Source organism: Lutra lutra, chromosome 6 (assembly GCF_902655055.1).
Source record: "Lutra lutra chromosome 6, mLutLut1.2, whole genome shotgun sequence".
In the NCBI taxonomy this organism is placed as follows: Eukaryota; Metazoa; Chordata; class Mammalia; order Carnivora; family Mustelidae; genus Lutra; species Lutra lutra.
The window spans coordinates 95,267,682-95,284,848 of record NC_062283.1 but is presented as its reverse complement, the minus strand read 5'-3'; the positions used below and the strand labels follow the sequence as shown (position 1 = coordinate 95,284,848).

Below are 17,167 nucleotides of genomic sequence, written 5' to 3'. Positions count from 1 at the left end.
TTTATCTGACTAAATGCAGCAACTTCTGGGAAACAAGGCTACCATAAATCCTTTCTCTGGGGGATTTCGTGGCTATGAAGAAGACAGAAAAAGCACTTGCACCTGCATAAACAAACATTATCACAAACTTTCTTATCTCATGTTTATTCTCCTAAAAAAGCCATTTATCTTTCCTAAAGAAACCTATTGGGTCTTCACAAATGAGCCTTTTCTCCCCGACTTCTTTCCCCTGCTACGCTGGGTACATATGCCCCCCATTCTAACCAACCTTTCGAGTTATTCACCACTGCATGCAGAAACAAACGCTCCTCTCTTGCTAATCTGTCTTTTGTCAGCATAATTCACAGACCCCTAGAAACTAAACCTAAGAGGGTGCAGGAAAAGTTGTTTTTCCTCTCCAACCCTCTCTTCCTGTGTATCTGGATTCTCTATTCCCTTTCTGCATGACTCTCTCTTGCCTATGTGATTCCGTGCTTCTCTCAGCAATCAGCCTCCCTGACAGTTAGCCCGTACTTTTTGATAGACATTGAACAGTTTTTCTTATGATGCTTATTCTTCACTTAAGAAGCAGTTTTATATTTTTCTCATTTTCTGTAAATTCCAAAACTAAGTCATAGAATTAAAAGTCTTTCGGGAGTAAAATGCAGGTAGAACAAATCCACTTAGTGCTTAAATTAGTTCTGTGGAGGGGGGGGCGGGTGGTAAACAGCTCCTAACTTCAATGGGTTGGTGTCCTTATGTTTCAAAATAGTTTCCTGTCCCTTTTCTAGGTCAGAATAGAGTAATAACGTTTAATAGTACTCGAAAGACTTCTGGGATAACACTCAGTTCTTACAAAACTGTTTAGTAAGCTAAGTGAAATGGCACAGTACACAAGAGAGTGGTATTAAAATATTCATGCAATCAAATTTAAGAGAGATTATTTTTTTAATCTAGGTAATATACCAAAAATTGGGACATGTCACTTGGAATAGGATATAATCACTGTTACATACGCATTTATAACAGAACCCCCCAAGAACTCATAATTTGCTTTGAAAAAAATTTAAAGATTAGTTATGAAATTGGGTATGCAAAATGTCCTGGAAATTCCAAAAATCTCACACAAATTAACATGCCTAAAAAGTGAAGGTCTATTCCAGGAGGAGCTGGAAAGTTGTCTAGCTCCCACACCTGGTTTTTGACACCAATGCAGAGGCAAAATGTTTCCACTTTCCATTCTGCTGCGGAACACCAACCAAACCATTCTACCATTTTCCCTCCAAGTTGCTACAAAGACCAAGAGAAAGTACTGAGGCTGTCTGACCTAAAATTCTTCCTTTTCATAATGTGACCCAGAGCTTGACAGAAATGCAGAATCTCCAACCTCTATCCTTTCTATTAAACCGGAATCTTCAGGTGAACAAAATCCCATGGGATTGATATGCCCGTTCACATGTGGGAAGTAACTGACCTAAAAAGCTTCTAAGGCATGAAGTAAAAAACAAAACAAAACTGAACCAAAACAAAACCCAAAATATAAAGACCCTCCAGATTCTGTTCATAAAACAACTTCCTCCCTACCATCAATAAGAATTACAGAAGGATTTGCTGGAAATAGAATGTAGTTCAAAACAAATCCATCAGGAGCTCGCAGTGTGAGACAGCCGACCAGTATTCCCACAACCCCTGTCGCTTTGGAGCCATCTGAATCCCCATGGCGACACTACTGTCCAGAGACAGACATCCCATCGTGAAGGACCAACTCAAAGCTCGAAAACCAAACCAAAGCTTTGAGGAATGCAGAGCCAAACTTTTATACCTAAACAACAAATGTAAGTACTCTTTCTCTCTCTAGAATCACAAGTGTGGAGCTTTGGCAAGCAACTGCTGTGGAACCACGAGGGGAAAATGCCACTCGGCAACATGGCAGCGGCTGAGAATTCAATGAGAAGACCCGCTTGCTAATGGCTCTTCAGAGTGAAACCACTACGAGGAGCTGAGGGAACACACACATTTGGCAAACAGATGGAGGGAGGGAAAAGGCATCTCCCTTTGTGAATTCAATACCAGTTGATTCATTAGGCAGAACTGCCAGCGCTGAAAATAAACACAGCCTCTGGTTACAGAAGTGTCAGTGCAGCTTACCAAACAACAGTTAAAAAAAAAAAAAAAAAGTAATAGATGCAGTTAGCTGTTGGATTTTCTGTTCTTCTCTTCTCTCTCTCTCTCTCTTTTTAGAGGGGTGAGGGTTTTAAAGCAAAATCCACAATCAACCCGAAGGAAGGCTCGTATTTGAACAGCTGCACATGGCTCAGGTCATCCGCCCAAATGCTTGCAAGTCCTCCCAGAGTGGGCAACCAACACAGAACTGAAAGCAGCATTCTCCGAACCCCCACCCTACAAATAACAACAGCTCAGCTTCTGGCCAACCTCATATCTGAAAGAGGACAGAACCCCATACTGTGCAGCTTGATAAACTATAAAAAAAAAATCTAACAAAGCAGCACTCAACAGGAAATGCAAAATCCTATGAAGCAAGCGATAGGGAGAGTGTGTGATATTCGGAAGTAGGGTGCTGAGCTGTGCTAGGTGTGGTGTGCTTGTGAAGGGGAAGGGGAAAACAGAGGCAGCCTCTCTTGCAGGCCAAAAGGTTACTGGGTCTCTGAGCTATTTTAAATTCTGGAAACTGAAAAAAACAATAGCAACGCAAATGTTCTTTCTCCATCGAAATGCAAATTGTGTCCACTGGGATGCAGCTGATGACTGTCCTGTGGATGCAGACCAGTCAACCAGCTTTGCACCCAGGGGCAGACTCTGTTTTACCAACTCTTATTTGACTCTAAAGATGCAGTTCTTCGCATTCTCCTGGGAGCCTCTTATAACTTCTTACCCATTCCGTGATTAGTGAGTTAAATGAAATCTTTGATGCGTGCTCTTTCTATATGCCACGAGACTCAAGAGTTCCCCTAATTTTTATTCACTTATTTGAATTTCTAACTTTTTAATTATTTTTTAAGATTTTATTTATTTATTTGACAGAGAGAAATCACAAGTAGGCAGAGAGGCGGGCAGAGAGAGAGGAGGAAGCAGGCTCCCTGCTGAGCAGAGAGCCCAATGCGGGGCTCGATCCCAGGGTCCTGGGCTTAACCCACTCGGGCCACCCAGGCGCCTTAATTTTTTAATTTTTTATTGAGGTGTAACACAGTGTAAGTTTAAGATGTATAACATGTTGGTTTGACACATTTATACAATCCAGTAGGATCACCATGGTGGTGTTAGCTAACCCCTCTATCCCATCACATAATTATCATTTCTGTTTTGTGGAAAAAATATTTAAAATCCAGTGTTCTAGCAACTTTGAAGTCTGAAACATAGTACTGTTGTGGGTTAATCACTGTGCTGTGCATGAGATCTCTGTTAACCGTTTTTTGTTTTTTTTTTAACATCCTTTAATGCCTTGGACAGTTCTGGTTCCTATTTGCTATCCCATATACTTATTAAAAGAGAACACCGTTAAGTGTCCAGCTGAGATAACATGTGCTCCCTGTATTATACGGAATTTGATGAAATGCTGAACCAGTACGGTTAATAAGTGATACATGCTTCTACCTATTATTATTTGTAATGTATTCTGAAGAGCCCAGAAAGGAAGACACAAATAAGCTTGTACACTGATGGCTAGAACACAAAAATGTGTAAAACAACGTGGTCCAATATATGAGACAATGAACTGACAGCAAAGTACATGTGATTTTGATAGATTGATAAGAAACTGATTTCTGGGCAATAGACTGCCCTGGGGAAGAAACCTTTTAATCCAATTTGTCCTCACTAGAGTGACCTCATTTTCTTCCATACAACCTTAAAAGATGGCAAGAAGGCACCCTGCTTACCCCAAAACTGACACTTAGTCAAACACATTTACTTGTTACTTATCTACTCAATTTTGTGCTTGAAACTGGATTTTGAGTTTTGCATGTGTTGTTTCATTTCAATTGCAATTCTAAGGGCATATAAGAGAAAAAAAATAAAAGTGAGTCAGTTAATTAAAAATACAAGTGAGAGAAAAAGAACGACCCATATTGTTCAGGGATAAGATGATCACAGGAAGAGAAATATTTCTTCTTTGCTGTGCATAGTGAAAGATGACACAGTAGGTCAGGATACACAAGATTAATTACAGTAATAGCCTATTATTTGACTGTCTGGTCTATACCAGGGGTTCTTCCAAACACTTTCCTTGTGTAAACTCAACCTGCATAAAAACTCAATGAGTTGGGTGCCAACAGTATCCCTGTTTTACGGATGAAGGCATTAGGGCTGGGAGGGCACTTAGATAACTTGCTCAAGGTCTCAGTAAGTAGTAGAAATGGAATTTGAATTTTAAGCCTGTGTTCTTAATATGGAAGTCTACTTGTATGACTGAGATTTTAACATCTTTCTGATGAATCTGTCTAAATCTGAGTCCATGGTCCATCATTATAATCATTACAAACGATCTCATCTGCCTTGCTTCTCTCTCACTCCTAGCAAAGCCCAAGCATGGATCAGCTCAATTACTTGCCTCTCTGGACCTGAGCAGCTGTGCATGAATACAGCTGGAGAAAATCACTCAACAGACAGACTAATTTTACTTTAGATATTTAACTTCAAACCTCAAATGTCCAACTGCTGGCAACCACACAACATCCCCTAATAAACTCACTTCCCAGACCCCAAGACAATTTACTACTGCCATCTCTCTCCCAAACCTAAGTAATTTTCCCTCCCTGCCTTATATCATTTCACTTGATCTCACACTTCATTGAAAAGAAAACTAGAAACCACCATAATTAGAATTCCTTCATCTTCCAACCACCAAATCAATAAACTACCTTCCATCTGCCAGATTGTCTTCTTCTCTCCTCCTTCCTAAGGAATTCCTCCACCCATCCAAGGCCAATTCTTCCCAAGCTTTCTTTAAAATCTCTTGTGCTGCATTATTAACTCCCTTCTCAATAAGAACCTTCTAAAATACAAATGTTGAAGGATCCGCCATCCTTAAACACCAACATCCCTACCTTGAATCTATATTTCCTGCTCTCTGGTACCTTTTTTCTTCTTCACAGACAAAATTCTCAATTGAGGAGTGCACAATCTCATGTCCCCTTCATTACTGAACTCACATCAATTTCGTTTCCAACTTGACTCCTCTACACACGTGCCCTATCAAAATTATAAGTGAACTGTGTGTTGTCTGATGCAGTAGCTGCTTTTCTGTCTTCAATGCCCCAGGCTGCTCCTCAGGGTGGAGAGAAATAAGTGACAGAAAATCAGCTCCTTAAGTCACAAAGCACAGCAGAAGATAAGAAGTGCTACATATAAAAGAGAGAATCTCCAGAATGATGAGACACGGGCCTTTGCAGGCTCTGCTAATACCTTCTTTAAATACGTTTATGGAAGTTTATATAGGAATATAGGAATCAGAGGTGTCTGGATGGCTCAGTCCTTAAGCGTCTGCCTTTGGCTCGGGTCTTGATCCCAGGGTCCCGGGATCCAGCCCTGCATGGGGCTCCCTCTGCAACAGGAAGCCTGCTTCTCCCTCTTCCACTCCCCCTGCTTGTGTTCCCTCTCTTGCTGTGTCTCTGTCGAGTAAATAAATAAAATCTTTAAAAAAAAAAAAAAAGATAGGAATCAAGCAGTAACTCCCAAATAATCAATTAGCATTCAGGTGATTAAAGTGTAAAGAGTGAAAACAAATTCTGGCAATCAGAGGCAATGTTATTTATCTGAGTAGTATCTTCTTAAGGATCTAAAAGGTGACATTCTTATCTTGGAATTTATAATCCCCCCAATTTTTTACTCGAGACCAGAATATATGAAGAATATGGAGTACTCCTGCTGGTATGCAGAGTCTTACTCTGTGTGTGTGTGTCTGTGTGTGTGTGTGTGTGTGTGTGTGTCTGGTGTGGTGTGGTGTGTGTGCATGACGGTGCAGGTGGAAGACAGACTGGACAGAAGATGAGGAAGCGGTTTCCTCCAGGGGACGGAACATGTGTGTTCAGGTTACACGGAACTTCTTGAACCCTCGCAAACACTTTCTGCCATCTTCTAGGCTTTTAAAGGCAGGAAAGGCAAGGTTACAGTTTTTGAAATATAAGAATAAATCTAAGGGAAAACTTAAGAAAATTTGAATGCCAACATTTCAGGAAAAAAACCTTTCTGTTTAAATTCCATATAAGATACAGGATCCTACTTGGTAAAAGATATTGAAAAAGCATAGACTCTTCCTTAAAAAATGTCACTGATTTGGGGTGTCTGGCTAGCTCAGTCAGTGGAACATTTAACTCCTGATCTCATGGTCATGAGTTCAAGCCCCATACTGGGAATGGAGCCTAGTTAAAAAAAGAAAAAAAAAAAAGAAAAGAAAATGTCACTAGCTTGTCATGATAATGAAGACACAACGCAGGATGACGAAATTGTCCCCAGTGGATAACTCCAACTCTATTGGATTCAAGTATAAGATGAACCTAAAATAATTTCATACTCAAGAGTAGGTTAAAAGACACAAGCATGTAAATGGCTATATAGAGACAAAGGCTACCAAAAATACTACCAAAACCCTAAATACAAATGTATTTTACAATACATTTATGAATGTAAATTATAGAACAATTTGTTACAAAACAATATGACGAGGTTTGCTTGTATTTGTTTTCAAGTAAAGTAATATGATTTGTGACCAATATGGATGTGCCTGGGTGTGCCTGGTGTGCAGGGATCTTCGGGTGATACCAGTTTTGAGGGCACTGGAAGGTCGTCTGGAAGAATGAACGTGCATATACTCAGTAAACCCAGGGGAGCCCTACTTTGGGAGTATCTCTGCTTGGGCCCAGAACTCAGAAGGAGCTTCCCCTCTGCCCCAAACTCGACCCCTTTTCCCTCTAAGTTGTCACACTAGGGAGGGGCCAGTAATGCACATTAATCAACATTCCTGCAGGTCACCTGCTGTTAAGTTGGCTCTGGGGAGTGTTCTAGACCCCCCTGCCTGGGGTTTCAGCTCCAGGATTATTGCCCACCAGAGTTGAGTTTATCCTTATATCCTTCTAGTTTGTTTTTTAAAGCTGAATTTACATTATTTAGATTAAAAAAAAATACTTTATCCATTTATTTGACAGAGAGAGCGAGCAAGCAAGAGAGGGAACACAGGCAGGGAAAGTGGGGTGGAGAGAGAGGCAGGCTCGCAGCTGAGCAGGGAGCCTGTGCAGGACTCAGTCCCAGGACCCTGAGATCATGACCTGAGCCGAAGGCAGAAGCATAACCAACTGAGTCGTCCCTAGATTTAGGTTTTTTGTTTTTGTTTTTAACTACTCTACCTCTTTCATATGCAATTTTTAAAGGAGAAATCAATTTTTTTCTATATGGTTGTATTGAACTTTACATTGTACATTTTACTTTACAATCCATATAGAAAAAGACACTCTATTTCTTTCACTATTTATTTGATCATTATTGCTTTTGCACTTTTGCTAGTTTCAATGACTATTTAAAAAATTTCATCTTAACAAATCAAAATATAAATATCTCTTTTTCCTCCTTAGTGGCCCCATAGTGACTTTTCTGTACTTTACAGTAGACCTTTATTAATTATAAATTTGACCCTTAAAGTCAGACGGTACAGTAAGGCTGACAGTGCCCCTATAATACAGTGGAACTGAGTAACCTGTAAGATGCCAAGCCCAAATTCCACCTCATGGTAAAAATAACACTGGCCCCAGCCATATATAGATGAATGGCAGGAAAATAACATCTTTTTCAGTCCTGCACTAGTGAATGTCTTTCTAGGACCATGTCAGTTCCACCTGAATTACCTCAGTAAGTCAGGGCACTGGTAGATACACTGGAAGTTGTCTTTCTGGTTACAGTTTGCCAATTCAAGGCTGCTGCAGGGCACAGGGCCTGCTGTTATCTTTCTCAACAGCCAAGGTGTGCTCACTTGTCTGAAGCTGTCTCCAAGCCCAGGAGGTATAGGGATCCCAAGACGCTTATGTTCTTTCATAAAACAACTTCGTTTTTCCCTCCTCATCAGCAGAGTTGGCCCAATGATTTTAAATATTTATTTTCAACATAGGTAAAGTCACAGACTGTTTCTTGGAAAAAGAGACTCCCCAGTACATTCTCTTAAGCTTTGTTTCATTTATTTCTTTATCATTAAAATGAAAACACAAGCTCTACTCCTGCAGAGACACTCAAAGTGTGTCCCAAGACTTCTCCACCAAAAATCTGGCACCAGGAGAATGCCATCTCTCATCTTGATTAAGGAGGGAGATAGAGATGAAGACAGCTGTAGGAGGCCTTTCAGAGAGAGCTGTGTTTGCCTTTCATTATTAGTTACATATTTGTTATGGATTTATTTTGTTTTGGGATGAGTTTCCTCCAATCTTTAAACATAAAATTCTTTATGTTAATTTCTTCTTTGTTTTGTTATACACACACCTCTGTTAGCTTTGACTTTCTTGTTAGGCTAAATATTTGGAAAACCCTTTGCTGTCACTCCTCTCCGCTCTTATTTAAGGGAGAAATATTTCACCTACATCACTGATTGGGTCCACGATTCCTCTAAAGAAATAAGCATTAATTCTCTCCTTTAGACTGTACATGTATAATGAGACAAGGAAATAGAGTTTATGCAAATAAACTACATGACTGCTATAAAAAACAGCTACTTGCTCTCCAAGATTTTATTTACAACTATAAACTTTGTGTTTTGTTTTTTTTTCCCAGCAATTGATGGATTAGGGCAGCAGACAATGGCCTTGGAAGGCAAGAAAGGGGAATTATCCCTAATGGACATGAGAATAGAAAAGGAAAATATAAAGGAGATGTAATAACTTGAGGAAAAATTTGATTTAGGCCTGTTCGTCAAGGGGAGTGAGAATAAGGCAGAGAATCCATGGAAGTGGTATCTGTAGGTAATGATATTTTATTTTGATTAAAACACTGTAATACTGAGAAACGTCAGTTTCAGAGAATGTGATATGTATTATCTAGTAAGAAGAGATTACTAAAATGTTCACATGAAAGCTGCATGTGTGTGAGTACACTTAGGATTCTATAAAGAATTTAGGTTTGCACCTCAGATTCAAGTGGAAAAACTGTTAGGATGTGAGGGGACAACCCGTCATGAGAGCAGCAGCAGCATTTCCGCTAAGGCTTCCTGAAAAGTCATGCACTCTGGCTTCAGAGATGACATCGTAGAGGGAGAACAGAAAACCAGATTTCCTAACTTCACCTTACTAAATTCTGTGAAAGAGTACGACTTACTAACAGACTGGCTATGTACAGAGCCATCTACACAAAAAGCCCTACGGGACTTATGAGCCCGCTCTGTTGAGCATCCTAATCATGGATGGAAATCCACCTAATGACAGAAATCTCTGACTGTGGAACTGAGGAAAGGTAGTGGAGGGCCACACACCCTACCTCTGAATTCCTGTCAAGATCCGACTGGCAGGACTGTGGACAAGTACATTTTTCTACCTATAGAAAAGTACCTCTCTCCATTACTGCACCACGCAGTGTGACATTTCCTTAATCATATTAAAGCATGCATTACCCTTACAGAAATGACCTACGAAAATGAGCTCTGCCCTCAACTGCTGGCCCTTAGTAGGTGTGTCATAAACGGGAGCCAATCCATAGCATGCTCAAATTTCCTCCACCTGACCATGCCTTCTTTAATATAAGTCCCCATACTACCCAGATTTTCCGTGTGACTTAAATTTCTGTTCTCTTTGCTCAGTGCAGAGAGCTGGAGGCACAACGGTCAAGAGGCAGGAGCTGGAGTCAGTCCCTGGGTTTGAGCACTAGCTCTTCCTTGTACTGGTTGTATGATTGGAGCAAGCTATATGCGTACTTGTTATCTAAGCCTTGCCCGTAAATGGGGTAATGACAGTTCCAACACTCCAGTGAGAATTAAGAGATAATTACAGGATTAGCACAGTGGCTGGCAAATGAATATTCAAAAAATATAATTCGTTTCAGTGATCTTTATTATCACCCGCTATGACTATTTATTAGTATTATTTCCAGATCAAAATGAGAAGCAATGAGCTTTATATGATTAACGTGACATGTTAGGAAAGTTCAACCCAAAGCTTTTACTCGTTGTTCCTTATATGCCTGAAACACCCTGGATATTAACTTTTAGCTGAGGAAATGAAAAACGTGTGCAAAACACAAACACATAACTAAAAATCCACAGAGAAAGAAATCTGGCTTTGATGGTAGATTTTTGTATATTGTAAAGGCAGCAGGAGCCATTGCAGGTTTCTGTAAACTGATAGAACAATGAGCTGTCACTGGATTATACTAGAAAAGAAAAAATAACTAGATCAGATTTGGAAAGCCTACCTTAGATGCAGCAAATATAATTTAAAGATATGAGTTTCAACTTTAGAGGGATTTATACCATACAGACCCTTACAGTTCAAATCTATATTCTACCATTTTTTAGAAACAAATGAGTCTGGAACCACTGCAGTACACCACAAAATATTAAGGAAAACACACCTAGAGAGAAAGAAATGCATTGGAAAGCCATCAAAGTAGGTTTTAGCTAATCGATAAAACAAAAATACGAAAGAAAAACAATTTGTTCTTCCCATTCTCCTTTCAACTTTCTCACTATATTCTGCCACTGAAGTATAAAAAATCGTATACTTCCATAAAGAATACAAAATCGTATACTTCCACATTTTTAGCTGACTCTTATTTTCTTTTTGGCTAAATTAATACATCCTAATATGCTCCAGGAGACTCTAGCTGCATGACAATCATGCTAAATTTGTTTTTAACATTCTTCCTCTACTTACTTGTGCAGCCATGCAAAAGGAAGTGTATATTAAAAGCCCTTTCACTCATTATTTACTTGCTTATTAATTTACTTGGGAATTAAATTTTGTTTTCATAAAAATTCTTCATCTGGAAATACTGGCTCATATCAACCCTACCTCCAGAGATTGATATACTTTATTATGAAGAAAGAAACTGTTAAGTTACACAACAGAGCAGGTAATGAAAGCATCTGGCTGAAAGTTTTCTAAAAATAAGAGAATTCAACCTATATACCTGGGGAGATCTCTACATATTTCAAAGTCCCAAAAGACACTTAACAGTAAAATTATATGGAGTCAAGAAAATTCAATCTTTCACTAATGATGTTGAAGATATTTTAGGAGGCTACAATCCTACAAGTCACATTACACATATTGGCCATCATTGTATTATACATATTTTAAAGTGCTGGTCATGGTCATGGTCACGGAGCTCCAGCTAATGAGATGTCAGAGGAACAAGCTTTTGCTATACAGTCTACCCCATCAGAACTCATAGTGTGAACAAGACTATAATCCTGTGAGAGCCAACCAAAATTATAAAAATTCTGAATCAGTGAAACTCTGACTTAATGTCATTTTTAGCCATATATAATCAACTTGGACATACAGAAATTCCTTTTCAATAGCAGTGCTAAAATTCAAGATGGATTCTTAAAATGACAAGTCAAATAAATAGCCAGCATATAACATAATCAAACAAGAGAATTAATATTTTCTTTATCCAGTAAAGACAAAAATCTGCTTTGCTGGATCTGATCAACACTTTTAAAAAAAAATCACATAAGGATTCTTTGTCAGTTGAGTAAAAAAATTTAATTTCAAATAATTTCATGGACTTCTTCATTTTGTGTAATACATGTGTTAGCTTTCTACTGCTGCTATAAAAAAATGACTCCAAAATAAATGTCTCCTTAAGCTAAAATTGAGGTTTGCAGGTCTGTGGTCCTCCTTGGAGATTCTAACCAACTGAGCCACCCAGGCATCCCCCTCCTTGGAGATTCTAAAAGAGAATCCCATTGGCTTGCCTTTTCTAGTTTCTAGAGGCTGTGAGCATTCCCTGACTCATGCCCCCTTCTTCACCTGCTGCTATTATTATTATTAATTATTATAATAATAAAAATGTAAAAAATCTTAAAAATGGTTTAAATTTGATTCAGATGATTACATTCTCAATAGAGACATGTCAATTTACCCAGCCTCTGACTTTTCTATTCATGATTGCACAAATCTGACACCAGCCAATTGCTTTGCTACCTCATCCTTAAGTTTATCACAAACCAGTACACTATAGACTCTACAGTGAAAGTAGTGAATTCCATTAAGGCAATATAACACATACTATTATTATATTTCATATATGGTATGGTGATTTTTCTTTACCCAGAGGATGCATCTCAGACTACAATAGAACCTTCATAAGGAAATACTATTTCACAAACACTGGCTTCATATACAAATTTTTCAGGAAGAGGGATATTGGAAGAGTAGATTATTGGTGTCAGCATGGATTTTGGAGATCCATATGCCATTTAGGAAAGATACAAAGGAAAACTGGCCCAGAGATGTTTACCCAATTTGCCTGAGGTCAGCTGGCTAATCTGAGACAGAGTTGACTCCTAATAATAGTGATTACTTTCCTGTAATTATGATGCTGTTCACCATACACATAAAACAGAGTCAGCTAGGACTTTCATCAGTTTAACACATTGTAAACCAACATCTTTGCTAATTTACACCTCAAGGGATTGTATCATTCTGTCCTAGGACAATACCTAGCCTAAACCAAGGATCAAATCCTACTCAGACCTTGTGTAAATGATACAAAATGTATAAAATGTTATATAATAAAGAGAAACTTGTATGTAAAAAGGAGAAACTCTCAAACTGACAATAAAAAAAGTAAGGATGATAAATCTAAACTATACTGCAGATAATATCCATAAGCCAAAAACCCCTGAAAATACTGAACTTTTTAATGATAAAAACACTGCTTGTTTTTAATGGATTAAAATGAGAAGAGTACAGCACTTTTTAAATGGATTTTCTGGGAGAAATAAAAATGGTTTAGAATCAGTACAGTGTGAGAAACAGCATCATGTCCAGAGTTTGACATATTTATTTACTAAGATTTTATTCTTAAGTAATCTCTACACCCAAGGTAGGGCTCGAACTCACAATCCCAAGGTTGAGTCTCAAGCTCTACAGACTGAGCCAGCCGGGTGCCCCAAGAGTTTGACATATTTAGAAATTTTGTCAGTTTCCCCAAATATTTTAGTATCAGTTTAAAAATAATATATGCTAAACACACCTATGGCCTTAACCTAATAAACTACAAATAATACTCTGATTTTTAAACTAACTTCTTTTAAATATTATATATATATAGTTTCCTTCAGACAGCAGGATTGAATTCTATTTTCCAAAGTTACAGTGGAAAGCCTCTTAAGCTATCAACATAACTTTGTATTTTTGGTATCATAAAGGAGAATTAAAATCAACTTACTTGATGTAATAGGGCACTTTATTATGTGAAATGGATCTCTGCCATGGCAGCTGGACTGAAGCTGAAGAAACAAATGGAGGTTATTGGAAACACTGCTCACCCAAAAGACTTACGCCATAATGCAAAACAACTGGACACATTTTATAGCCAATTCAACGCGAACTGTTCTGGTTTTTGAGCTGGATTCCTATAATTATGAAATCTGTGAGGCTAAACAAAGAGTAACTTTTTAAAGATTCATTTGAAGCAAGGAAAGAAACAACGCAGGTTCCAATTTCAAATGCCAACCTAACTAATTGAACCTATTGCTAAAAATACTTCTCAAAATCAAGTTTTATTGTTTATAATCACAATTTAAAACTTAGTGCTATCCAAAAAATGGACTCTGTATATATTTTTTGATTAAGCTAAAGCCAAAATTAATTTTACCTGGTATATCCAGATTATAAACTAGATTCCCCAAGACTGAATTTTCCAGATCATTAATAACATGCTTTACTTTGTTTCACATGAATAACTATCTAGGACAGATGGCATTTAAACAAACTCATTTGTATGAATTTTAAAAAGGAAAGATTAAGACAAACACAGGCAAAGGGTTGTTAAAAACAACAATGACAAAAAAGAAAACAACAAACGTAATTATCTGGATAGAAGAATGCCAAAAACTTAGTTCATCTGAAATGCACAGAAAATACAGTTTCTTACTTTCAAATTAGATATCACTATGATTGAGATTTTATATTTTGTTTCAGGTACTTATATCTTATAATTCCAGTTCTTCTTTATTTATAAAACTATATTATTCCTATAAAATTATTTTAAGACTGATTTAAGAAGAGGTAAACATGTAAAGTTAGAGCTACTAAGGAATTTTGCCAAATAAACTAATAAACAAGCAATTCAAACAAATCGTTGCAATTATCACTAGGCTCTCAGAGCCAGTTGTTAACAATGCTTTTTTTTCTGAATTTCAGGTAACATTAATATCTTACAAAAATATAGCATTCTAAACCCGCAAAGCCTTTTCAAATACATCTGTTGATAAGGAAGTCAACATGCCCTCATTAGAGCTCTATCAGATAAGTAAGGAATGAGATACTCAGAAGTGAAAGAATTTGCTCCATAAAGAAATGGCTGAGCTCAGACATGATCTCAAGATTTCTGACCCCTAGTTCAGCAATTCTCCTGTTCAACAATTCTTCTTCTCTTTATAGCATGGGAGCACTCCCTTCTCCAACTATGTCCGTGAAAATATAAAAGGGTGATGAAAATGTGGAAGTAGGTATAATAAATTTCTCATTGGAGCCAACCTCGTTTCAGTGTTGGCACCAGCCCCATAGGTCAGTTTTTATTTTGTGTTCTAGCTAAACAGACTCCTTTTATAACCTGGCTGATATCCAAGAAATATTATAAAGCAAATGATTCCAAGCAGCAAGAGATAACAATTATTCAATTTATTAATTGGGATTTGGTTTACATGTCTTCATTCACGTTAACAATTGTTTTGATTTGAAAAACTCTGACCTCCTTGGACAATAAAAGGCCACATGCTTTGGTTTCACAAAGTACATGTGAATCTTACCATGTCTCCTTTCCTAAAGAACATGAGTTGGGTTTTTATTATGAACAAATGGTTGCTGGGTCAAAGTACAGGATTTCATCACTAATAGATAACTAATCCTTAGAAGTAAATAGAGTCACAAGTTCTTGTTAAATTCTGCTTTAATTTGGCCTTAGCACACAGCTTAAATTAAGTTTAAGAAATCTGAAGTAGTTCATACCTAATGAGACTGCACACTTCTTTACTTTATCAACACTGATGGCATCCCAACTTTAGAAATGCACCCTTGCACCCAGTTAATCCAGGAAGGACTACAATCACTCAAAGATAGGCTATCTAAGAGCTCTTGTGTGTGAAAGAGAAAATGTGTATGGGGGCGTGGAGAGGGGGAGAGGAGTGGGGGAGCATGAGGACTCGAGGACAGGAGGGGCAGGAAATGACTAATTCAGATTCTCTAAACTGTGAAAATAGAAAAGCCAACCTTGAATTGAGGTAAAGCAGATTATCAACCATGACAAAAGATTAAGGGAAAATATGAATGTAATCAATTTGGTTGGAAGAGATGGTATTACTTCAGTTTTCTCTATCATTATAGATACAAAGAAGTTCTCATAATTGGGATATAAGCTGTGTCTTAAGTTTTAAACTTCATTTATGTTTAATTAAACAAGCTGTTTTCTGGCATATGTTTGCCAGGAAAAATTAAAGAAATTAATAGTGAAAGCATCAGTGTCAAGAACTGTGATGGGTGCTAGGAAACTCACTCTGCTTCCTCACTCAATTTTCAAGGTGATCAGAAAAAACAAGTATTATTATAGAATTTTAAGATAAAGAAATTAACTCTCAGGAATCTACAGGTCTGGCAAAAGGCAGAATTAATAATTTAATCTTAATTTGGATGACTCTGAATCCTACATTCTTTAGTTTCCCCAGCAGTGAATGATAAAGAAAACAGAAGCTCAAAGCACTTATACAAGATCTCATGAACAGTCCATAAAATTAAATGTTTCAGTTGGAGAATATTACCTACAAATCTACATACGTGGTTTGGCTACATCTGCAATACTTGACCGAAAGAAAAGCGAAGTATGATTACAGTGAACCTAATAAACAAAAATCTCAGATTTGTGGGGAGTTATTTTTTTTATTGCTAAAGATACAGGTACATTTTAAATTGATAAACACTTTTTAAGAAGAAAAACTAATTAGAAATCTGAAAATGTAAAAATGATTTCCTTATTGTGAAAAAGTTCGTAGCCTTTATGATACGCTAATGATGATATGATACTATATTAGTTACTATAGCTGATGGTTCAGTGAAAAACCACAGCTAAAGACAAATTCAGTTTTGCTCCACTTTGGGGACTTATCAATGGTGGCCAGATTATTACAACTAATAACCAATAAACAATATGGTAATGAATCTTAATATTACTTTCTGTACATTTATCGAACGTGAGTAAATGTAGCGAAGAATATGGCTCCTGGAAGGAAACTGAAAGAATCTGCTCATTCACTCAGTTAATGAGAACAGTCAAACTTACTAGAAAGAAAATGCTGGGAGGATGGTCCAAAGTCTCTATGGGCTTCCTGAAGCTGTTTAAGGCGATCATCTACAGAAACCTGCATACACACATGCAAGAAATAATTTGATTTGAAAACAATGACTTTAATAATATACTTGATTTAAGTATTTTTCTATTTAAACTCAATTATTCAACATAGAGCACACCTCGTTAGCTTCCGATGTAGAGTTCAAGAATTCATCAGTTGCATGTAACACAGGTGTTCATCCTATCACATGCCCTCCTTAATGCCCATTGCCCAGTTACTCCATCCCCCCCACACACCCCCTCCAGAAACCCTGTTTACTAAAGGAGGCTACTGTCCGAGATATGACTGCTTGTGCAGACTCCTTCTCTATCTCTGGGACCAAAGTACTAGGATTAAAATACCCTCTTCCGGTACCAACTGACTGCAAAGAGCAGCAGAGTGCACAGGCACTCTTCTAAGCAGTTCATACAAATTAACTCTTTTAACCATCACAATGACCATGTTGGGTAAGTATTATTTATTATTATCACCACTTTACAGATGAAGAAATTGGGGCACAAAGAGGTGTCCAAGGACAGAAAGTCAGTACCCGACAGTACTAGTATCCACATGCAGCTAATCTCGTCCCAGAAGCTCTTGCTTTCCTGTTACTCTATGCTGCCTTGAAAGCAGGAAAGCTCGAAAGCA

The 17,167-nt window shown here is 37.7% G+C and overlaps 1 protein-coding gene across 5 annotated transcripts in view; it reads right to left on the bottom strand.

Annotated features, from left to right (window-relative positions):
• UTRN (utrophin) overlaps positions 1-17,167 on the bottom strand; it is a 513,165-nt gene that overhangs the window by 69,771 nt on the left and 426,227 nt on the right. For all 5 annotated transcript variants that reach the window (XM_047733710.1, XM_047733711.1, XM_047733712.1 and 2 more), the window contains 2 exons: positions 16,471-16,549; positions 13,363-13,423 (listed from right to left, as the gene is read on the bottom strand). In XM_047733710.1, coding sequence (XP_047589666.1) covers positions 13,363-13,423; positions 16,471-16,549 — 140 coding nt within the window. The remainder of the gene's footprint in view (positions 1-13,362; positions 13,424-16,470; positions 16,550-17,167) is intronic.